General features: G+C 37.4%; 1 protein-coding gene across 2 annotated transcripts in view; it reads left to right on the top strand.

Moving 5' to 3' along the window:
* Nucleotides 1-24,847, top strand: part of LOC129219458 (ETS homologous factor-like) — a 140,866-nt gene that overhangs the window by 109,831 nt on the left and 6,188 nt on the right. Inside the window, exon 8 of one of the 2 annotated variants that reach the window (XM_054853854.1) lies at nucleotides 13,700-13,895. The exons of the other annotated variant lie outside the window; for it this stretch is intronic. Within the exon in view, the coding sequence (XP_054709829.1) occupies nucleotides 13,700-13,895 (196 nt within the window). The remainder of the gene's footprint in view (nucleotides 1-13,699; nucleotides 13,896-24,847) is intronic. 2 annotated transcript variants of the gene reach the window in all.

Below are 24,847 nucleotides of genomic sequence, written 5' to 3'. Positions count from 1 at the left end.
TTAGCTACCAGTTTGTTTCGCACTCTTGGCTTCCTTAAGAGGTTTTCCATCTCCAGCTCAGTCACTTTCCTATGCCGGGCTGATGAGTGCTAATAAGCACGAAACTGCAGTCCTCGGCTGGAAATGACTGAGCTGGCGGTGTACACTGTTAAAACTACAGGTTGCATTCGGCACCTTTCAGGGGTGAAACGCTTGTTCACCAGCGGCACCCAATACGGAGCCGAAATTTCACCTCTAACTAGGGTGAAAAACAGGCACCTTTCAAAAAGTAGGCAGCCGGAGTGAAAAGAATGAACCTTCGGAGAGAGAAATGGCACCCTTACTGTAGATCCTCCCCCCCCCCTCCCCCGTATTGTGTGCGTTTTTGAATACAGTTGTGTATTTTTCTTTTTTTAATAGTTTTGTTTTGATTCATGATAGTCTACGTTTTGCACACTTTTCACATTGCATGAATTCAGTACTGGAAATGATTAAAACTTGTAATTACAGCATTTGACCATATTTCAGAGTTTTCAACATAGTTAAGAAGTGCTCATTGCTTTAATTCATCTGATCGTTCTCTACATCAGTGTTTCTCAACCTCTTTTGACCCACGGGTCGGTAAAAACAAATGAAAAACATTGCGGACCTGTGAAATTTTTAACCTTTTCTTAAAAATAAATAAAATAAATAATAATAATTATAATAACTCTCGGGGCGGTAAAAAACTTGTGAAAAAATTATGCGTACTGATGAGTTTTTTTTTTTTTTTTTGTTTTGTTTTACAAAGTAATATTAAAGATGAATAAAACAATAAATATCTACAGACTTTATTTGGTATCAAAGAGTTGTCACAAATATATTTAAAGTTAAAGACGAGTAATTATTTGAATAATCATAGTTAAGTTAATGATCATTTGTGAGAAATAACCGCACCGAAAGTAAAGTGTAGGTGTACTTATGAATTATTTACATGAACAGCCAAAAATATTCTGGGATATTAAAGTTACGATAAAACAAAATCGTTTCTCAAAGGTTCAACATTTCAATCAAAATAACAATAAAATAAAATGCGCATAAAATTTTTCGACAGTTAAAAATTTAAAGAAACTCCTAACACTATCGAATAACCGCTAACAGGAAATGATTCAAACACTTGAACGAAAAAGCAAAAGAAAAAGATAGACGGAGAGAGATTTCTTTTTTATTTTTTGCACTCGCTACACGAAGCACAAGAATCATTTTTATTTAGGTTCTCACTTGTTGGTTATTGAAAATATCATTGCGGTTACTATTTCGGTGATTAAATGTTGCTTATCGAGTATTCAAGAAAATAATGATAGATAAATTTAGTAGCGTTTTGTGTGAATGATGGAATTTTCACGATAGTAACGGTAACCTGAAAATAAACAACTAACGGTATTACGGTATCGTAACGGACTAACGGTAACTGAAAAGCATTAAACGTACTTTTAACTATGTTTGAAAGCCCTAAAAGCTACAAAGTGGTCAAAAGCTGTACTTACTTGTTATTTTAAAGAATTATCCTACAAAAGTTGAGATTTAATCCAATAGTGTACTTCATTCAATGTGACAGACGTAGAAGCCACGCGTAGTGCAACCTATCATTCGCCCGCCATATTGAAGTGGTTGAATGGTGAATGTATGCCGGAAGCGCATGCGCCAGCAAGTCATTTAGCGATTGCTTGCTGTTTTGGCACCCCTGTCTACGACTGTCTGCTACTTTCGCACCTCTGCTTTACTTCCTGGCCAATATGGCACCCTTGGTCACCATGCTTTCACCTTAGGGGGAATATATTCACTCGTCTGGAACCTCTAGTTATAACAGTGTATTTCACGAACTAAAACTTATTTTAAATTTCTTGCAGGGAACGAGAGTTAAGGAGAGAAACCTTTTTGAAGACCCTTGTTTTCAGACTGACTAGGAAGAAAAAAAAAAGGCGGGAGGGGGGAAGTGAAAGCAACAGAGGGGAGCTTAATCTGCTAAGCAAATAAGCTGTATCTGTTAAAATAATTTTAATTTAAAGATTTCTTTTGGGAAGAATTGAGATTTTCCCCCCAACATTATTTGCTTTTCTTTTTGTTAAAATAAATTCGCTTCCCCAAGACAGTCTTTTCTTGAGTTAGGGATACGGATCCCCTGACTCCTTCCGAACACCATTGCATGGTGCCTTGTTCTAACGCAGGGTTACGAAACTTTAACTATTCGAGGCACCCTTTGAAGAATTAGAATTTCCTCACGGCATCCTAGACTACTTTTATATAACATATTATTGTTACCATGGACACTTATCCGCGGCACCTCTCACCTCTTCCTGCGGCACCCAGTTCGAAAATCTCCGATCTAACGTATTTTAATAATTATTATCACTATCATATTTATTTATTCTTTTTTTTTTATTTATTTTTATTTATTTATTTTTTTTTTTTTTTTTTTTTTTTTTTTGTAGCTAAGTTTGGAAATGATTTGTGAGTAACTAAAACTAATAAAAACTACTTTTATTTATTTTTTTTCCAGATTTTGGAGGGGGCCCGGGCCCCTTCAGCCCCTCCCTTATATACGCCCTTGTTATATCGTGAAGAATTCAGAAAGATATCGACGACCGAATTTGTACTTCTTCAATTACTGCCGAAAAGTCGAAGGACAATAAGGGATTATTGTGCGGCTCTTAGAAGTTGAGCTCCGACTCTGAAAATGTTTACCCCTGTTTCGGAAAATAGGGAGGGGTAATTGGCACGAAGTTGAGTTGAGAAACTTTCTTAGTAGTTTTTCAAAAATATTTTAACTAAAATCCGAGCCAATAACACGTCTATTTTTCACTAAAATCCCCTAAAACAGGTAAGCATAGTCAAGGTCACAGCTCAACTAACCAGAGCTACACAATGCTCGCAAACAAGTAATTTTCTTCATAAATCCAGGGGTGCCCACCTAGGGGGGAGGGGTCATGGCGCAGTCTGCGCCATTGAAATTTTTAGGAGGGATTTTTTGAGGGGTATTTTTCACTTTTTTTTGGCTGAGGGGCTCTTGATTTGGGAAACCTTCGCGACATTTAGAGGGGGTGCGCCCTTGCTCTTGGGGAAGGGGCACCCCTGACAAATTACAGCATAATTAGAGTGAATGATTGAACACAAATGACAGTTGGCGAATAAACATTTACGATCCATTTCCGCTACCGTAACCACTGAAATACCAACTCACTAAATCATTGATATCTTTCTAAATTTTAACGAACTGCCTCTTCCCGGGAAAAACGGTAAGTCCTATAAACATGAAACTTGGGGCACAGGTATAGAGTTTGCCGACATTGTACACCTCGTCATCCGATTTTCCATTAATTAGAAAAAATAGTGATGTTTTATATGCTTTTTAGAACTTTTTTTTACTCCACAGATCCTGAACAAATTGCGTGAGAGGAATATTTTTTAACTCAGAGTATAAAAAAATAAAGGCGAGCGACTTTAATACTTCTTTATAAGCCTTTGTAAAGTTGTTTTAAAACGCAATTTTACCGAAGTTTTATGTTTTTTAAGTCATCAAGCGAAAAGTCAGAAACCCTATTCTACCAGCTTTAGGTATATTACGGCCGAAAAAGTTCTAATTTTCTTCAGAAATAAAAAGTTTCAAAAATATGATTTTCTTTTTTCTCATTTTTACTTCCTTTTACAAAAAAGGAAGTATTGTATTCGCGAAAAAATTTTCACTCAAAAATCGCCCTTAATTTCCATTTTGCTCACCCCCAAATGAATGTTGAGTTTTTTTTTCGATTCGACCACATGCGGAAAAGTGCCTAAGAATGTATAGACACGCGAAATATCCATTTTGACCATCACCGAGGTAATTACAACGACTTTTCTCGTGACGTCTGTATGTATGTGCGTACGTGTGTATGTGCGTATGTGCGTATGTGCGTATGTATCTCGCATAACTCAAAAATGGTATGTCCTAGAAAGTTGAAATTTGGTACATAGACTCGTAGTGGGGTCTAGTTGTGCACCTCCCCTTTTGGTTGCTTTCGGATGTTCCTAAGGGGGTCTTTTGCACCTTTTTGGGGGGAAATCATTGTTAATATCAATGCAAACTTAAGTGGTGTTATAATTTGGTAAACACTTGGTGACGTATCGCCAAGCTTTTGGTCGCCAAGTTTTTTCGCCAACTTGGCGACGAATTTTTTTTTTTTATTTTAATCTGGTTTCAATTTGGCCACTGTTGGTGATATTTAGAGAGTAAACTATTGAATCATATTAAAACTGCCAATAATGAGAAAATGACATTAAATTGGAGTAAAAGGAAGTCATGTGATGCACACATCAGCTCGTTTAAGTCTAGAACAGAATTCATATTATCGACGACTGCGGTCGAACCATAACGTTCGTCTTTCTACCTCCTCTCCTACTTCAGCATTATGTCACTATATTGTGTGACTACGTGACATCATATGATTTCGCTTCGTTAAAGCACGATTCCACCAGGGGGGTGCCCACAGGGGGGGATTATGGCGCAAGTTGCGCCATCAAAATTTTTGGGGGGGAATTTTTTTCTGGAAGTTTTATGTTTCTTTAGAACAGCGTTTCTTAAATTGTGTTCCGCGGAACCCCAGGGTTCCACATCTTTCAAATTTGTCACTTAAAAAATCGATAAAAACGCTTTCCCAAAATTTAAAAAAAAATTACTTTTACTTTCGTAAACTAATCTGAGCTTTATTACCCATCAATGTTAGCCACTATAGGAATAATTTTATTTGTCGCCTAAAATTGTGCCTTTAAGATGCAAATTTGAAATTTTTCTAAGATCAGTCAAAAAGCACCTTTTTTCACTTTTAAACACTTCAACTTCGAAAAAAATCCGGGAGAAACTACTGATTAGTTTAAAAGTGACTTCAATGTTGAAAAACTTATGGAAGGACATCCCAAATTCCCTTTTCTGCATCATTACCAAATAATACGTAAAATTTCGATTTTTGACGTAAATTTCAAATATTCTATTATTAATACTAGCCACTCTCCCAGTATCTATGGCAGCAGTTGAAAGCACAATTTTAACATTTAACGAGTGAAGATCAATTTAAGTCAACGTGACATACAGTAACATCAAAGTCTCTGATTTATAAAAAAAAAAAAACTTTGAAAATTATTGTAAAATAAGAAATGTTTTAAGTTTTAAAAACTTTTTCTTTGCAAATTTTAGTGAATTATTAACACTATTGTAGGTAAAACACATTAGTATTTCTTTTTCTTACTAAGAAAATATTTTAATCATATAGCTCATGCATAGTTTCTGAGGTCATTTGAGGCAGCGAGAAGCAAAGGGATGTAAGGACGTTTTTTTTTTCCCCATGTTATTGGAATATCGAAAGATTTTTTTCTACTGAAGATACAGCTTTAAAGAAATAATTTTTGCAGTCAGGAGAATATATGAGGCAGTGAGAAGCAAAGGGATTTAAGTAGCAAAATATAAAAATTTGGAGATAACCAGTACAAATGATAGGAAAACCTCTCCTCCGCTTTGAGGCAAGAAATGGTACTAGTAGCCCTAGTAGGTGCTGCTGTACAGCATGATTTAGAAAAAAAAAATAATGAAAGCCTACCAAGGATCTGAAATTTAAACGCGATTTACTCGAAACTTTAAAAAGTCCACTTAGATCCCTTTGCTTCTGGCTGCTTCATTTATCCCTTTTAAAAATACTGAGAATCACAAATAGGCATAGGCAGCTCGTACGAGGGGGCAATTGCTCTCTCACTTTCAACAGTAAAGGGACTTTGCCCCTACACTTTTCTAAGTACAAAACTAATAAGGGTAGAATGAAAAATGACAGTGATGATCTATTCACGTGATTAAAGAAAGAACTGACTTAATAAGTGCTTGTTTTATGCTTTTTTCTGGTTATTATTACGTAAAAATTAAAATGGAACTTTGATTTTGGTAGGAAGGAATCTTCTGTGGCCATCTGGTCCTGCTTTATAAGTCAGTTTCTCAATGGGAAGAAGGTCAATTTATTAATAATGACGTAAAATTTCAATTTCCCAATTTTTGAAAAAAAAATTTAGCTGTAAGGGTGTGTCACCCACCACACCTGCCACCCCTCCCCGCACCTCCTTTGAGCCCCCATTTTTGGGGGCACCAGCCGCCCATGCAAAAAGGAGGGATTTCGTGTTTTATAATAATAAATAATGATTAGTAGTTAGCAATAATTGCCGTGGTCTACACTTAAGTCTATTTAATTATCAATTTAACGATAAATAGTTAATGTGATAGTCTCTTTGAGATAAGAACCTGGGCTCCCTCTCAAACAGAACTTTAGCTACGCCAATGTAAACTATTGACAAAAAACTAAGGGTTCCACGAAAAAAGTGAGCATTTAAAAGGGTTCCATTGATCAAAGAAATTAAGAAACGCTGCTTTAGAACATGAAATTTTTTATTTTTGGAAGGAAAAATATTTAAATTTATTCAACAAGTAACAGATGCAGAAATAATACTTTTTTCCACGTACTCCCCCCTTACCAAAATTTCATGACTGTCTCTTTTTCAATAAAGGGAACATCAGAGACGGGATGGAGTTGGTGTTCGTTTCAAAGCTGGATCAGACGATTTGCTTTCTTTTTAATTTATTATAAATTTTCTGGAAGTAGCACAATTCTGCATGATGAATACGTGTAACAGTGATGAGAGGGAGAGAGATCAAAAATGACTAAAATAAAAAGTTTTTCCCCTCTCCTTTATTCATTGTTTGTAATAATTCTGACCACTGTGTTCTAGTCATTCATTGATTCATTTGCACCTTGACAATCGTTAAGAACTAGTTTTGAAGTTTGCGAATAACATATTTTTAATCCCTCCAATTAAAAATTATTATATTTTCTTCATAAACTAGCTTAAGTTTATGCAGAATTTTTCATTCCACTTTACTATCATCTTCTCTACCATTTTTAAACTGATTATTTCAATTTATCATTAGATGTTTTTTATTAAAACTTTCAGTGATGTTGGTTTCGCTGATGGAAGCAGAACAATCTGATCTTAATGTGTTTTAATTATTTTTCGTAAACCATTTTTACTTTCTCCTATATCTGATATACATTGAAGAATATTTGATACGTTAAAACTCTTGAACTCTGATTTTCGATGTGTGCTGAATAGCTGAATCCATTTTTGAGGATTTCCGAAAAATATCTGTCACAGTGAGCCATCTTTTCTGGCCATGCAACCAGGGACTGATTTGCGGCAGGGCATTCGGGGTCCGGGCCCGGGGCACCAAAGGAAATGGGGCACCAAATTTCTGTCATCAATTTTTTTTAAGGACTAGTGTTCGGGGCCTCTAACTAAAGGAAACAAAAAAATTTTGTCATTTGACAATTTTTTTTATTAAATGAAAGCATATTAGCCAATTGTTGTAGAGAACGATCATTTTCGCTATTGAAGAGAATTAAGTGTCCTTTGCGTATTCTCATTTCTGATGGTTATTAGCTCTGTTATCAATAGAAGTAAGTTTGACCTAAAACTTGATTATGAGGACATTATAGATGAATTTACTACAAGAAAACAAAGGAGAAAATATATAAAGAATCATTGATGCGCAGAAAGCACATTATGATTTACCTTTACCATTTTTATCATAGTTTTTCCATCTGTGACTGTAAAAAAAATTCTAACATGAAAACCATAAAATCATTTTAGATTTATATTAAATGATTTGTTTGCAAAACACCTTAATTATAAACTTTTTTCGTATGAAATCGATATTTTAAAGTTTTCTTTCTATCAAAATAATATCCAACACTTACCTCCATATTTTTTTTTTTGGGGGGGGGGGCACCATATCTGTCAGTGACGGAGTACCCAAGTGTGTAAATCGGTCCCTGCATGCAACTTCCATTTTGGAAAACCTCCAGGTAAGCGCTCCCACTGTAACGCTCGAATAACACCCTCTTTATCATCAAGAGTAACCTAAAACTGCGTTTCCAGAACTGTAATTTTGAAAAAATTATAGGAGAGAGCCCCTGATCCCCCCCCCCCCTCTTTCTCCTTAACACAATCGAAGGCAATCCTGAAATTGCGTTTTTGGAGTATCAGTTTCGAAAAACTGCCGGGGGAATGACACCAAAATTTATCTTCCACTAACATTATCAAGATCTATCAAAACTGCGTTTTTAAAGCTACAAGTTCGAAAATTTAAGTGAAGCGCCCTTCTCCCTTCCCCCACTCTCGTCAGCAGTATTAAAGATCGTCTTAAATTTGATTTTCAAGACTTCAATTTCGAGAAAATGACGGGAGAGCTTCAGAAAACTCTTTTTCTTAACGTCACAAAGGTCGGCTACAATTGCAATTTTAAAGGATCAATTTCTGAAACCTGCCTGACCCCCAACCATAGATAGCCTAAAATAGTATTTTTAAGACTTTAATCGCGAAAATTTTCCTGGGGCGGGCTCCTGAATCTCCCTTTTCCCTAACATTACCACAGATAGTCTAAAACTGCGTTTTTAGAACTACAATTTTAAAAACCTATCGGAGGAGAGCCCCCAAACCCGTCCCCTCTTCCTATCACAACAGTAGACTATCTACGATTGCGTTTTTGAAGTTTCAATATTGAAAAATTACCGGAAAGGGGCCACCAAACCTTTTATCCCCCTAACATCATAACATCATCAGAGATCGTCTAAAACTGTGGTTTTAAAACTACAATTTCGAAAAATTTCCGGAGGAGAAACCCCCGGACCCCCTAGCTTAGTGGCTATTATATTTCCGTTTCAAGGTTCATATTGTATAACATCTAGTAATGACTCCACCCCAAAACAGAAAGTTGAACCCACTCTCCCTGTAATTAGTCATACGTTTGAAAAATAATATAAATAAATAATGTGTAGCAAAACTCAGGGTCTCCAAAACTTGTTTACTCAAGGTCCATGTTGTAAATTTTGGGAAGGCGAGGCGGAACAATACAACAATATTTCAGTTCAAATGGTATTTGTTAGCGCACCCCCCACCCCGTGCATTTGACTAGAAATTACGTACTCTAATAACTGTTATGCTTAGCCCGATTCGATGGCGAGGTAAGTTAACTCAAGAGGGCGCTGTTCGTCAGTGTCGATAGCTACGCTATATTGGGACTGTTGTGGTCAGCGAACTGATTTTTGAATGCGGTTTTTTTTTATTCTTAAATCGATATTCAGGTATATAATTTGATTTTGCAGGATTTTTCTATTGGTTTTTGTTTTCCTTATTTCTACAGCGTTTGTTTTTGTTCTTATAGTTGAAGATAGTTAGTTATCTAAGTAAATAATTTCATTTGTCGTATTATTCAATTGTGATTGCTCTTTATAACGTTTTTATTATATTATATATTGTTTATTCGGCGAAACATTTTAAATTGCTGAAAAAAACCACTTCACTTGCTAAAGGGCAGGTTACGGTAGCGTGGTTGCTTGGCGTGTTAAGCGATGAACTATACAGTTGAAGGATTATTTTGAGTTTTAAAGCTAATGTTAATCTTTTTATGTGTTTTGGCGAATACAGTTTTAAATTCCAAAGAGACTCTAATAGGTTTCTGAAAATGTGTGTACGCATTTTAGTTGAAAAAAAATTATCATTTCACATCAGAAGTTTTTTTTTTTTTTTTTCATCAACGGCCTTCCTTTAAATTCTTAGCACGGGCATCGCCGTGCGGATACTGCTAGTAATGAAATATAAGCTATAATTTTTGTGAACGTAATTTGACTGCACGGATTCCTAATTTATTGCAATACAAATCAAGTAATATTTGCCTTTTTCTGTAAAGTCGAAACTATTGAATAGCATTTTACATTTGAGCATGTGGCTTGCTCATATGTGAGTAAAAATGACTTGGAAAAAATGAGTAGCTACATATGCTCATTTTTAAAAGTATGATTTTTAATAGTGTAGATACTCACTGATAGATTACAGACTGATTACTTATGAGTAATAGAAAAAATCGCTGCTACCTTAGCCCCAGCAATCACAGAGTCTATCTGATTCAGAAACTCTGGATAGATTTTCATCTGTTTATTTATTTATTTTTTAATTTCCGAAAAAAAAAGAAAAAAAAAACAATGTTATATATCAACCGGATGTTTCATTGTTCTTGTCTGTTTTTGTTATAGCGAAGAGCCCTCTTAAAACATGGCTTTCTATGAAAGTACGGTATTGGTATAATGCGATGGGCTAAATCGCGGTGACCCACGTAAAACGCAAATCGACCTAGCACGGTACAGGACGATTTCAAAAACTTTTGCATAACTTGACTTTCTAAGCAGTAGATAAAATTAATTTTTTCCATAAAATTTAGAAACTAGATTACCTTAAAATAATGAGGAAACGGAAACATTAATTACAACTATAATTGACTCTAAATTAAAATATTTACAGGCAAATGTTTTATTCGTTTACCGTATGTCTGCGGATTAAATTCACAGTAATACTTGTCGAATGAATTTGTTGTATCAAACACAATCGGGTGCCACTCTTCTTTGTTCCCTATTATTTAATTGGCTTTTAGGGACAGCTTCACGGAAAAAACGTTTCCAGCAAAACTATTTTGCAGTCTGCATTCTTCTGAAGATATGTTTTCTGTATTTATTTATATATTTTCTAAAGATTTTATAACTCAAACAATCATTACCCGACTAACTATTCAAATGCGATCAACTTCAGATTTTCTTCTACATAACAAAATTTTGGGTTTGGATGAGGTCATGATACCCATGACCGATGACCCCTCTCTTATATCAATCAGCCCCTGCATCAGAATCAGAGAAGAGGATCTTATGCCGAAATGAAGAGTAAACCACGGTTTTACGCTAATAGATGCTAACGATCTCTGATTACTTAGAACGAGAACACTTATTGAAGTGCGCAGAAAAATTAAAACCTAAAAATCCGTGCGGTATGATTTGGAAAAAGGCTACTACAGATAAGGCAAGACAGACTAGATTACTGTTTTATTTAAAGCAGAATAAACTAGATAAGGGCTACATTTTTAAGCACCAACTCTACTAATTTTGTATATTATTTTTTTTTAACTATTACTAATTACCGCGGATTCACCCACAGTAGCTCGTAGGGCATCCACAACTCTTACAACGAAGTAATAGAATGACACTATCGATTTAAATGAATAGAAATGCGTTTTAAATAAGAAGTCAAGTTTGAAAATGAAAAAAGAACAGTGATAATAAATTAGCTTTCAAAGGGAAAGAGAAAATTTGATTTGAAGGCTCATAAAAAAAAAGTTGCTAAATATTTTATCATTCATAAGTGATTATTTTCTTATTCTTTAAGACATCTGCCTAAATGTTTAATAATGAAAATTCTTTAAATATCGCTTTTCATTTCTTAATTATTTTTTGAAACATAGCCGTGTTTTCCCTAGAGAAAACTCTACTTGAAAGGTAAGATTACTATCAACATTGAACTCCTGATTGACTATGTATAGATTATCTGATCAGTTTAAAATTAACCCAATTATCAGGCTCTTATTTAATTTTAGCAACTTTTAAAAACCCTTTAAATATTGTTGAAATATTGTCGATGCATCCGTGCATGTAACTGAAAAATTAAAACTGTTGCTATAGATAGATTGGAAAACACTCACACAAAAAATTCTGGGGAGAATTGAAAAACGAAATTTGTGAGGCATTTGTTCTTCAAATTAGGAATCAGGTTGTCCCTAAATGGGAGGGCATGGCAATGGGTCCCTTTTTCTCCAAGGAAATGGTCGCTTACAAATCAATTTTCAATTTTACAAAACACGACAATAAGAAAAAAATCATTAATAATGTATTTATAGTCAGTGGCGTCGCTACGGGAAAGGGACGAGGGGGGCGGTTCGCCCCGGGTGTCACCCGGCTGGAGAGTGAGACATAAAGTGGAATTGCAAGTTTTTGAAAAATATGAAGCTAAAATGTAATCTGAAGACTACAAATTTGAAAATTTTCCGTGGGAAAACCCCCAGACCCCCCCCCCCCTTTTGCTTGTTTTTTGTACATTAGCCGACTTAAAGTTTCGCTATAATACAAATGTAATCGTTTCTGAAAATTGCATGAATTTCATGTTTTCATGATTTGTTTTCCCTTTTGCGTTTATAGGGAGAGGGGGAGGGGTCACACCCAAAATTACCGCTCCGTGTGTCACTCGTGCTAGGTACGCCACTGCTCATAGTTTATTTGTGGTTATTGTAATATTATCCATGCTTTCCGATTTTCTGTGTAAATCCCAACACTAATTAACATAGATAATTAGGAGTTCGGTGTGATTCAATTAGATACATAGAATGAGCTACTTGTTTATGATGAAAAAGATTTATGAGGTATTCGTTTTAATTTATAACATTCTACACATGATGTTTGGAATTACTTAAGACATTTTTTTCCAGGTAAGTAATACTATTACTAATCTTTTGCACTCTGATATCCCCTCTCAGAGAACATCATAAGTCTAGCATACCACCTGAGTGTCTCCTATGAGGGGACATTAAAGTTTATTACTGATTTGGGACAATCAACTTTTCCCACGGCAACGTCTTCCAAAATGAATATCGAGCTCGAAATGAAAAATGAGCGAGAAAAGCCTCGAGTCCAAAGGGTTAAGCGTTGACATAAAACTCTTAAACTAAAATATTTCTTTGGTGAACTAGGATTTAAAACTTTGCTGCAGAACTCAAAAGGACTGAAATTTTCCTTTTTTCTCAAGTTCCCCTTCAAATTTAAAGACAATTGATTAATAATTGATTCTGTCAGCTACTATATTGTCAGATAAATTCTACAAAAAAAAAAAAAAAAACCGCAACGTTTGTATATTATATAGAGTGATCCAAAAGTCAGACTTTTCAAAAGCTTATAATTATTGAACATTTTACAATAAAGCAATGCGGTTTTCCCATACATACTCAGAAACATGGTGGATTTTGTTTATAATGGAAAAAATTATTTTAGATACATTTTTGGCTAAAAGGTGGAGTTGGAGTTCAACTTGCCCTTTTTTCTTCGAAGAGCTTCATGGGGACGCATTTCAAATTTTCTGTCACAGATGAGCGATATGAAAAAATAAAGTGATCTCTTACTTGCAAGATAGGCATCTAATTCATAACTTCAATGCATGATAGAGCGCCTCCGCACATTAAGTACTCATGTTACGACCCTTCTGAGGTAAACATATGGAGACAGCTGTGCCCTTAATCGATGTTTTGAACATGATTCGCCCAATGATTTCCAGATCTTACACCTTGTGACTTCTGCTTGTGGGGTCATTTAAATTAACGTGTGAATAGAGATCGGGTTCTTTTTTGGTCCAGTTAAAAGAAGCAATATGCCATCTTGTTTTCTGGTATACCCTGTGAAGTGCTTTTTAACACTGAGCAGGGTGTTTTCCATCGTTTGACGGCAGTAACTTTTAATGATGCAAAACGCAAATATTTTGTGATTCAAACATTTTTTCTGATCAAAATGAGCTGTATTATTACATGCGCATTAGTTGAACGCCTGTGCCACCTTTTGGTCAAAAAAAAAAAAAAAAAAATCCCCCATTCTAAACTGAAATTCCTTACGTTTCTGAGAATTTTTATGCAAACCACGTCGTTTCATTGTAAATAGTTCAATAATTTTAAGATTCAAAAAAGTCTACTGATTTTTGGATCACCCTGTATTATGCCATCACAAATGAAATCCAATAAGTTTGCTGGTCATTACAGGTAAGGGAACAGGTAAGCTGTGGGAGTTCATCCGAGATCTGCTACTGAATCCAGCTACCAATCCAAGCATGATACGCTGGGAGCGAAGAGAAGACGGAATTTTCAAATTCGTTCAATCAGATAAAGTGGCTCGCCTTTGGGGAGATCGTAAACAGAACCCAAGGATGACTTACGAGAAGCTCAGCAGAGCTATGCGGTAGGTTTTTAAGATACTATTGCCCTTAGTTCTTGTAAATTGTACTCAGTCTAATTCTGGATTCGGTAAGTACGAATCACCTTCATAAATTTTGTCCCTTTGGTGTGAGCAAAGCTTTAGTTCTTGTAAAATAATGATAACCTCATATACTGTTTCACACACAAATCTCATTATGTTTGAAAGTTTTAATCACTCATACTGAATGAAGAAAACTGCTATTTTACTCTAATTTCTGTGAAAACAGTTCAGTTGAACAGGGCCTGATTAACCCGGCCTGGACTTAGTACTAACTTGCGGTTCCCTCTTGGAAACTGCAATGTATGAATATCACTATACATAGTATATTCAAACTTGTTTTTGTGTGGTGGAAAAGGACCGCTTTAAAAAAATTCGCCAAAAACTTCACGAGTAGCTGTAAAATTAGTTTTTACAACACATTTTTTTTAATGCGGTGGATAGGGGCTGCATAAAAAAAATTCTCATGTAGAAAATAACTCAAAACCTCACAATATAACTAGGCATTGCTTCTTTAAACGAACTCAAGACACTGCAGTTACATTTAATCTTTACTGAAAAGTCGTGAATGTCCTAGTGGTAATCTAGTTCAAAATCACTTTGGTCACTTGAAGATGCTACGATACTACCTCGCTCTCGTTATCAATTATGTCTGAATTTGACTGCACAAAAAAAGAAAGCATAAAAACAGGTTTGAGTGAATCTATCGGTTATTTACTTAACAAAAGTAACAGATTAGCAATGTGATTTAATAAATAGTAGATGATTGAAAAAGTATTGTTAAAGGTTCCGGTGCAGCTTCAAACTTTCTTGAAAGGACGACACAGTTCTTGAGAAAAAAAACACAGGAGAGATTTATTTACACTATGTACAGGAAAGATCGTTAACAATTGCTAAATTAATCATCAGAAACTAAGCAAATATCAATCAACACCGTAAACTCAACGGTTACACACGTATTTACAACCAAATAAGCAAAAATAAATCTCAAAAGGCTTCACAAAGCAGAACAATACATGCTCTCCAGCAAACCGCTGCAACGATTCACAAGCAAAAACTAACTCGAGACTCACTTTTTATCATGCGGGACGGCTGTTAATAGACATCGAAAGAGAACTCTCAAATATTCCACAACATTCCCGAAAATCGTAGACCGTTATCTTATTTCTTTCCATTCACAAATTTTATCATTCAGAAATGAGGAACCGTATATTTCAGCCGAATGTACGGGGGCTGTGTATTTATTACAAGAAACTATTTACAGGTTACGTTACTACAATAATTTTAAATGAAAGATTATTTAATAAACGCTAAATTTAGCTAGATTATGACAAATTAATCACAAAAATAATTACTATTTACAGAATTTGTAACATTGCCCCCTTCCTAAGAACTGCACGTCCCGGGGCAGTACAATCCCCAGAAAGGGTGTCAAAATTCTATCACAAGTTCACAAATACACACATTAAATAATAACCAATAATACACAGAAAACACAATAATAACAAGAAATATTATTTGACATTAAAAGCAAAAATTATCTACAACTTTTATGTTATCAACCATGGTTGTTTACGTAATACTCATGAACTATGGCCATAGTATGGGGCTAACCGATCATAATGTACAACCCTAGGTTTTGCGTTGGGTGATTTTTGGATCCTCACTACGACGTCATTCAGTCGGTTAAGGACTTTATAGGGTCCATCCCAATGCGACTGCAATTTGGGTGAAAGACCTTTCCGTCGGATGGGATTCCATAACCAAACCTTTTTTTTTTTGACTTATCTCGGGCATGTTTAGCAATGCTAAACAACCCCCATGAATCCAAATATCTGCAAAAAATCCAAGAACAGCAATGGGTCACTAAGGACCTCATCCTTCGTAAAACCCAAACAAGATAGAATGTGCTCAGGTGAAACCTCTCCAGCAGAGCACCAGTGACACTCCGGAAAAGTCTTGATATTCCCAGAGAATCTAAGAGCTTTTGTGTGGCCACTCAGGAATCTCGAATATGTTGTCTGGAGGAGTCTACCCTTGAGTCTAAAGGACTCACCAGGACATTTATATAACCAAACCTTGTCGCCTTCGTTGAATTCATGTCCAGTAGACCTTTTGTCGTATCGGGTCTTCATCTTCTCCGCTGCGATGTTGATTCGCTCTCGTGCAAAGTTATGAACGTCTTCCAACCGGGCCTGGAGATCCTGGATGAACTCCTCAGGCGATGCAGGCGCATCCGGAGGACGACCGAAGACGAAATCACAAGGTAGCCGAAGCTCTCGTCCGAAGAGCATCTGAGATGGGGCATATCCGGTAGTCTCGTGGACAGCACTGTGGTAGGCCAGCAGGAACAAAAGTAGCTTCTTGTCCCAATCCTGTTGATTTCTGGAGACCATAAGCGAGAGATGATTCAGGATTCTGCGGTTAAATCTCTCCACCATGCCGTCCGATCGTGGGTGTAGTAGTGTTGTCCTAGTTTTCTCAATTCGGAGAATTTGACATAGGCCCTTAAACACAGCAGAGATGAAATTCCTCCCTTGATCGGAATGAATCCGCAAAGGTGTTCTATATCTCGAGATCCAATGTTGGACTAGAGTCTCTGCTACGGTGGTAGCTTCTTGATCTGGAATGGGATATGCTTCGGGCCATTTGGTGAAATAGTCGATGGAAACAAGACTGTATTTGTTCCCGTCGGCAGTTCTTGGTCGAGGACCCAGGATGTCGATCCCGATTCGTTCGAAAGGAGCTCCAACGTTGTACAGATGTAGCTTCCCTCGGCTTCTTTTCTTCGGTCTTTTACGGGCAGCGCAAGCGTCACAAGAATGGCACCACTTCTCCACGTCATCCTTCGCCTTGCTTCAGAAGAAGCGCTCTCGAACTTTATTGAGGGTTTTCAAGACACCAAAATGTCCTCCAGTTGCAATACTATGTATTTCTTTCAGGACATCTGAAATCCTTGATCAGGTTTTGCCGTCATCAGATTCCCATTTTCGGTACAGTACGCCGTTCCGTAGATGGAGTGAGTTCCATAAAGTCCAGTATCTTTTTGTTGCAGGACTGAAGATGGAAACGTCCTGCCAGCTAGGTCGCTGACTGTCACTTTCCATGAACTCCAAAATTGGTTTTATGTCTGGGTCTTCAAGTTGATCTTTTCGAACTTGGTCGTCACTCCATGGAGCAGGTTCTGATGATGTTGAAGTCACTGTCACCTGATAGGCAGTAGGGCTAGTCGTTCCATACTGTTTCTCGATTCGGGAACAATAGTGGCAGTTCTCAGGACAGGGTCTCCTTGATAAAGCGTCTGCATTACCGTGAGACAAACCTTTTCGGTGCTTGATCTCCATGTCATATTCCTGGAGCCGCTGTATCCACCTGGCTATCTGGCTTCTGGATTCTTGAAGTTCAAAAGCCAAGTTAACGAGGCATGATCTGTCCGAAGCAGAAATTTTCGGCCATAGAGGTAATGATGGAAGTGTTCTACAGCTTTCACTATGGCCAGTAACTCCTTTCTGGTGACCCAGTAATTTCGCTCCGACTTTGATAAGCATTTGCTCCAGTAAGCGATGACATGTTCGTTGCCGTCTATTTCTTGGGATAATATAGCTCCAATGCCTCGTGGCTCGCATCAGTGTCGAGGATGAAGGATTTTCCACGCTGAGGATATGAGAGAATAGGCGTTGATGTAAAGTCTCCTTCAGTCGTAGAAATGCATCTTCGCATTCTTTGGACCGTTCAAACTTTTGCTTGCAAGTCAGCTTATGCAAAGGTCGTGCAATGTTGGAAAATCCCTTCACAAACTTCCTGTAGAACGTGCAGAGCCCCAGGAAACTTCGCAGCTGATGGATGTTTTCGGGACTATTCCAACTCTTGACCGCAGATACCTTTTCTGGACATTACATTTGGACGGGCTTAACTTCAGATTTACTTCCTTAAACTTATGCAGCATCTTCCTAAGATTAGCCAGATGTTCTTCGAAACTGCGTCCCACGATGATGATATCGTCTAAGTAGACCAGACAGGATTCGTAGGAGAGTCCTCTTAACACTGTCTCCATAAGACGCTCGAACGTAGCTGGTGCATTGCAGAGGCCGAAGGGCATTGCTTTAAAACTGCCATAAGCCTTGTCCAGTTGTAAACGCTGTCTTGTCTCGGTCATCAGGGTGTATCTCAACCTGCCAGTAGCCGTTCTTCAAGTCCAGGGTCGAAAACCACTTGTGTCCGGAAAGAGTGTCCAAGGTGTCGTCTATCCGTGGCAGGGCCGGATTTGGAAGTGTGGAGGCCCCTAATCAGGGTTCGAAAAGATCATCATATTTTCGAAAATATCCAATACTTTGAAAAAAATCCGAATATTTTGATATATATGTATATATCCGATATTTTCGATTTAAAAAAATTCCATTCAAGTCATTTCGTCAAATAATTTTAAAATTTTTGAGCTCAAGAAGTGAGAAGATGTAAGGATGACCTGCAAAGTTAACCATTTTCCGGATTTTTTTTTTTTTTTTTTTTACTTTATTTCTCTTTTATTACTCATAGGTACAAATTACAAAATAAATGAAATAAAAAAAATACATATATATTGCCATTGAAATGCTCTATCAAATAAAAAAAATTGATAGTAAATGGATACTTGCAATCAGGGCTTTCTGATATATCGATAATAATATTATTTTTGTGCGAGCATTCTTTGTAGAAATGCAAAAAAGAAAAAAGTCTGGGAGAAAAAACGTGAAATTTGCTAACCTGTGAAAGTTAGGATATTTCGTAAAAATTTTATTGGGGGGGGGGCTTTTTTGTGGGGACCCCGGGCAGTAGCCCCGCCTGCCCCCCCCCCCCTAAATCCGGCCCTGATCCGTGGAAGAGGGTAACTGTCTTTCTTGGTGATTTCATTCAGCCGTCGGTAATCGACACAAAATCTGGTAGAGCCATATCTTTCTTTCGGACCAAGATGATGGGAGAGACCCAAGGACTGGACGAGGGTTCGATGACATCATTCTCCTGCATCTCTTTCAGGAGGGTCTCAACCTCTTCCTTCTTGGCAAACGGTAGTCGTCTTGGAAGCTGCTTAATAAGCGGGTGTTCTCCAGTGTAGATCCAATGCTGCGTTAAATTCGTACGGCCAACATCCTCCAATGTAGATGAAAACAGATGCTTGAAGTCGTCCACCAATTGTTCCGCAGCAGTTCTTTGATCTTTCGATAATGGCGCACTCCCAATTAACTTCGATGTCAAGGACTCCGAAGACACAGTCTCGGGGTAATTGATTCTTCTATTCCTATTCAGAGTCACAACTGACTACAACTGTATTTATGTCGAGGACTGCATACAAAGTGCCTTGCCTCCATTATTTTATATACCGATAGATGGCAGCACCATCACCGGATCGAACAGTTAATGAAAATTTAGAACTAGTCCAGGAGCTAATAGCTACCTGGTGCTAGCACCCCCAGAGGTATCGTTTCACTTGGAGGACATTGAGACCACGAGCATATTTAACGTCGCCCAGTCCCCTTTAATGACGACGGTGGGTCTTCGACCATTGAGGTTTGAACTCAGGACCCTCCGGCCCCGAATCCGACACTCTACCGATCGGGCTACCACGGCCCCAATTGATTCTTCTAATGAAGCAGTTTACTGGAGTACAAGTTGCCAACACTTCACCTTTCCGGATATTCCTTGGCCTTTCACTCACGTTGGCGACTCTCACAGGAATTACATCCTTAGAAAGGTCCACAAGCGTAGATGCTACCAGCACTCCTTTTGGGTTATTGTTTAAGTTGGGGTATTCAATGAGTCCAAGTCGAAAACTATTTCTTTCTTCAATGGAGCCAGGTATTAATGATTCTGACCTTGAGGGAATCGATAAATCTGTTTGGGCTATTTTTTGATGAGCGGATTTTACATCATTTTCAGCGTTGAAGATGGCTATGTCTTCTCTCATCGAGTGCAGTTCATTAGTCTTGAAGTCCAGGGTGAAGTCATATTTCTTTAAAAAGTCCAATCCGAGAATGAAGGGGTCCGTGATATCAGCGACGAATGCCGTATGATGGTAGGTGGCATTCCCAAACACTATTTCCAAGTCCACTTTACCTTCAATCTCGATTTTGTCACCTGTCTGTCTGGAGACTTACGCATGGCGATGTCCACAACAGTTTCAATCCAAATTTATAAGCCACATCTGTCCTAATGATTGTCACATTGGCTCCAGTGTCGACAATCAGTTTGCAGGGATTCCCATTTACATGTGCGTAAATGAAAAGTCCATTACTGCCACAACTAGAAGAGGAAATCTGCAGAGCTCTGGTGGTGGTGATTTCCTTCCCTCGCGTAGCTTGGCGAGCCAGACAACTCCTTCGCAGGTGCCCTTCACTACCGCATTTCCAGCACTTCTGCTCTTGTTTCCTTTGGGCTGTTATGCTGTTCATATGTCTTGCCAAGTCACCGAGTTGTCTCTCAAGTTCAGCGAGGTAGGACGACCTGGATTCAGACTCATCAGCTTCCTGAGTCCGGATTAGATGGCGATCCACACGGGTTGCTTCTTGGGCGGCCTCGTATCTCATCGCATACACCAAAGCGGATTTCAGGTCGTTTACATTCGCCATCCGGAGGGCCTTCTGGATTTCAGGATTCCGAACTCTGTCGATGAAGTAGTTGAGTGCTAGGTTGTTCGAACATCCGCAGGACAGTCGCCAAAAGCAAGATAAGACAGTCTCTCGACGTCCGCCACAAGCTCTTGCAGGGTTTCTCCGGTTTTCTGGAAACGGGATTTCAACTGGAGCCGACTGAAATCTTTCTGGCACTTCTCACCGAAGCGAAGCTCCAACGCCGATATGAGGGCGGCGAAATCCAAGTGCTGCCTGTCTGGAAGAGTCTGTAGAATGTCCGCTGCGTCACCTCTCAGGGATGCCGAAAGATGGCAAGCCTTGGTTACACAGTCCCAACCATTTGCCTCCGAAACTATTAGGAACTGGGTCTTGTACACTTGCCATGAGGATTTGCCGTCAAATGTGGCGAGCTTAATTGAAGGTCGTGTAGCAGAATGCACAACATCAGCAGCACCGCTTCCAAGCGTCACCAATTTCCTTTCCATGTCTTTAAAGATCTCTTCTTTAAGTAGATGCAATTTTCTATCTTCTTCTTCCAATTTATTTTCTACAGCATTGAATCGGCCTTCAACGGTATCAAATTTTTCTTCAATAGCATCAACTCGATGCTCTATGTCATTAAATTTATTTTCCATCACAGTCTTTACCGAAATAAGGTCGTTTTTAATTTCTTCTTGGTTAGAAGTTACGTCCTTTTTCAGCACCGTTAAATCACTTTTTAATTGGTCTTGATTTGCCAACATACTTGCAGTCAGATCACTGTTAATTGTTCTTGATTAGCCGCCAAATCACTCTTCACAGAGTTGATTGCATCAAGAAGTTGTTTTAATTGATCATCCATTGCGCGAGTAATAACCATAAAAATAAAGTCCAAATTCCAACAGTCTTTATGAAAAAATGTCCAAGGTCACACTTACTCCAAGAAAATCCTGAAGAAGCCTCACGTTGGGCGCCAAATGTTAGAGGTTCCGATGCAGCTTCAAACTTTCTTGAAAGAACGACACAGTTCTTGAGAAAAACACAGGAGATATATTTACACTATGTAGAGGAAAGATCGTTAACAACCGCTAAATTAATCATCAGCAGTTAATCAAATATCAATCAACACCGTAAACTCAACGATTACACACGTATTTACATCCAAATAAGCAAAAATACAGCTCAAAAGGTTTCACAAAACAGAGCAATACATACTCTCCAGCGTACCGCTGCAACGATTCACAAGCAAAAACTAACTCGAGACTCACTTTTTATCATGCGGGAAGGCAATTTATAGACATTGAAAGAGAACTCTCAAATATTCCACAAGATTCCCGAAAATCGTAGGCCGTATTCTTATTTCTTTCCATTCACAAATTTTATCATTCAGAAATGAGGGGACCGTATGCTTCAGCCGAATGTACGGGGGCTGTATATTTATTACAAAAAACTATTTAAAGGTTACGTTACTACAATAATTTTAGATGAAAGATAATTTAATAAATGCCAAATTTAGCTAGATTACGATAAATTAATCACAAAAATAATTACTATTTACAGAATTTGTAACAGTATTAAATGAGTAATTGTATTCAATAAATGCACCCACTATTCCTCCAGCTGCCCTAAGTCTTCAATACAAGATGAGGAAAAATTATTTCATTGATTGTGAGGGATTCCCCCGCCGTACTGGAATCCCATGCAGCAGAGGTTCTCAACCTTTTAGGCCCCCTTCGAACACAGACGGGAGCTCATGTGCTCTCCCCCTTCCCCCCCTCAATACGTGGGCACAGTCGAAATTTGAAACTGAAGCTAGTTGGGAAAGCTGAGGTAGGTTATTAAATTAAAATACTGATAATTTGGTAAACAAATTTGATATATATTACTATGCATAATTTTGTTTTGAGCATAGTCTTATTAGAACACGGGGAAATTAAAGAACTAAATGCACATAAATTAGAAGCAACCTAGAACCTAGATGAGGTTGATCATCAACCTCTTAAGAGTAATAAAATTTATAAAGCTGAAAATATAAAAATATAAAGCTGAAAATATATATAAAGCTGTAAAAGTTGTTTTTGTAACCATTAAAAATCATTTCGCCATGCCTGAAAAGAATTTTAAAAAGTATTTTCTTGCTGATGACAAACTGATAGCAAGTTACAAGTGAGTTAGAGATCCATTTCATAAGATTCCCAAAGGATTTTCCATTGATGAGGAGGAAAAATTCATAGACTTTACGACAAGTGGCGAAAATAAAAGACAATTTAATAATAAATCACTATTTGAATTTCGGTCAGGAGTAGAGGATTCTTTTTCCGCACTAAAAACATGGGCATTTTGCATGCTATTACCATTTTCAACATACTGCCATTGTGAAACTAGATTTTCTGCTACGGCTTCTTTGAAGACAAAATGTAGATATCGGCTAAATACAGAAACAGAACAGAGTGTGGCTATTTCTAATATTAACTCCTTACGACCTAGTCTGCCCAAAAGTGGCTTTGTAGCTTAAATCCGAGACCCCCTCACGTAAAAGAACGCGGGGTAGTGGGCAGAAAGAGATCCCCTACTAGGAGACTCCCCAAGGAAGTTTCTTTCTTCTCACCGGTAGTCATTTTGCAAGTGACAGAAACAATTGCATGAATGGAGAGCTGCTAATGACTTGAGGTCACGTGGTATCCTCAAAAAATGAGAAAAGACGAATTTGTTGTACAATTGCGTTTTATTTTCCTGCACTTTTAATTCTCACCTTTTTATGCCAGTTTTTAGAAACAAATGGTATTTTGGGTTTTATAAATTTATGTACGAATTACCATTAGTAAAAATACTACAAAACAATGTTGATAAAGCACACAATTTGCAAATAATTGCATATACATGCTTCGGGGTTAAAAGGAACTTCGAAACACATGTATGCACCTACTATTTGCAAAATTTTGCCATCTATTAACTTTTTCATTATTTTTATTTTCAGCCGCAAAGTAGTACTTATTTCTTTCCAGTTTAAGAATCTCAAAAGCAACGCTTAGCAAATCACAGCTAAAAGGCATCTAAACGGATCTGTTAAGAGTTTGAATGGGCCCTTGAAAATAAACTGCGTCCCCCTCCCGACCCTCCATACACAACTGTTACCCAAACAGTAGCACAACAAAAAATGAGATACGAGGTCATAATTACATTAAGAGATAATAACTACATATACACACACATATGTATATTATGTAAGCATGGTCCGACCAACTCCAAGATTCAGGTCGCTCTAGTGTAAAAACTCCTCATGCACCGCAAAGTATCACATGAGGCTTTGGAAATGCTTTTTAAGAACCATCAAATTTACTTAAGCAGTCAGCAAAGGACATTCTTGGAGAAAGAAAGCGTATGGCATAAAAAGCGAATTGTGCAAAAAGGCGAATCATCTACGCGTTGAAGGCGGCAAATATATATGTACAACATATATTAAGATTTACAATCAATATGCGAAAGTTAAGGGATTTGGGAATTAACCAGGCAAACCTTCTTTCGCCATGCCCCTGTTACATATATATTTTCTGATTTTCTGTAATTCAAAAATCTGTCTCTTAAAAATCTAAAAAAATATGTATATTTCTAAAAAAAGAATGTTTTATAATTTTGTTATAGCCTTTTTCAATAACTTTATAATAAAGCAAAACATGTATTAAAAAGAACTATATGTTTTTTAATTTATTTATTCTGCAGAAGAATAAAAGTTATTGGCTATGCTCAAACTTTTTTAATCAATTGAAATTGGGGGTAATGTTCCCAAAAACTAAAGTTACTAGAAAGGTTAGGCATTTTGTGCTGTAGGCTGAAGATGATATCCAAAAATAACAAACTGATTAGCAATATGGGTAGGAACTGATGGAAAGTCACACTGTGAGACCACCTCAAAGATCCTTTCTTCCGCCCAACGTATTTTCAACTGATGGGACAAGTGACAGGTGATGTACAATTCCCAATGGCAATACAACTACAAGGATTGATAGCTAATAACTTGTGAAGATGCCTGCTTTTCAGGAGGAAGGGGAAATGAAGAAACTTTATATTCATTCTAACTTTTTCATTCACACGACTTGTTCTATTTTTTTCCCTTTGAAATTCTTCATTCCGAAGTTGCTTTTGATTTTTGAATATTTTTTTCTGATTCAGATGTTTTATTCGTAATTTTAAAACATCTCATGTGTCCATAGATCGCAGACATCTGAACCAACAAGAAAGATATGCGATAAACACTAGGCACTAAACTAGGGAAATAGCGAAAAAGGCTGCACGCCTGAAGCGCGACAGAGATTAAGGTGACAGCTTATCACGCCTCCAGCAATTAGTGCACGC

Source organism: Uloborus diversus, chromosome 3 (assembly GCF_026930045.1).
Source record: "Uloborus diversus isolate 005 chromosome 3, Udiv.v.3.1, whole genome shotgun sequence".
NCBI classification, from domain to species: Eukaryota; Metazoa; Arthropoda; class Arachnida; order Araneae; family Uloboridae; genus Uloborus; species Uloborus diversus.
This window is presented reverse-complemented; position numbering and strand designations above follow the sequence as displayed.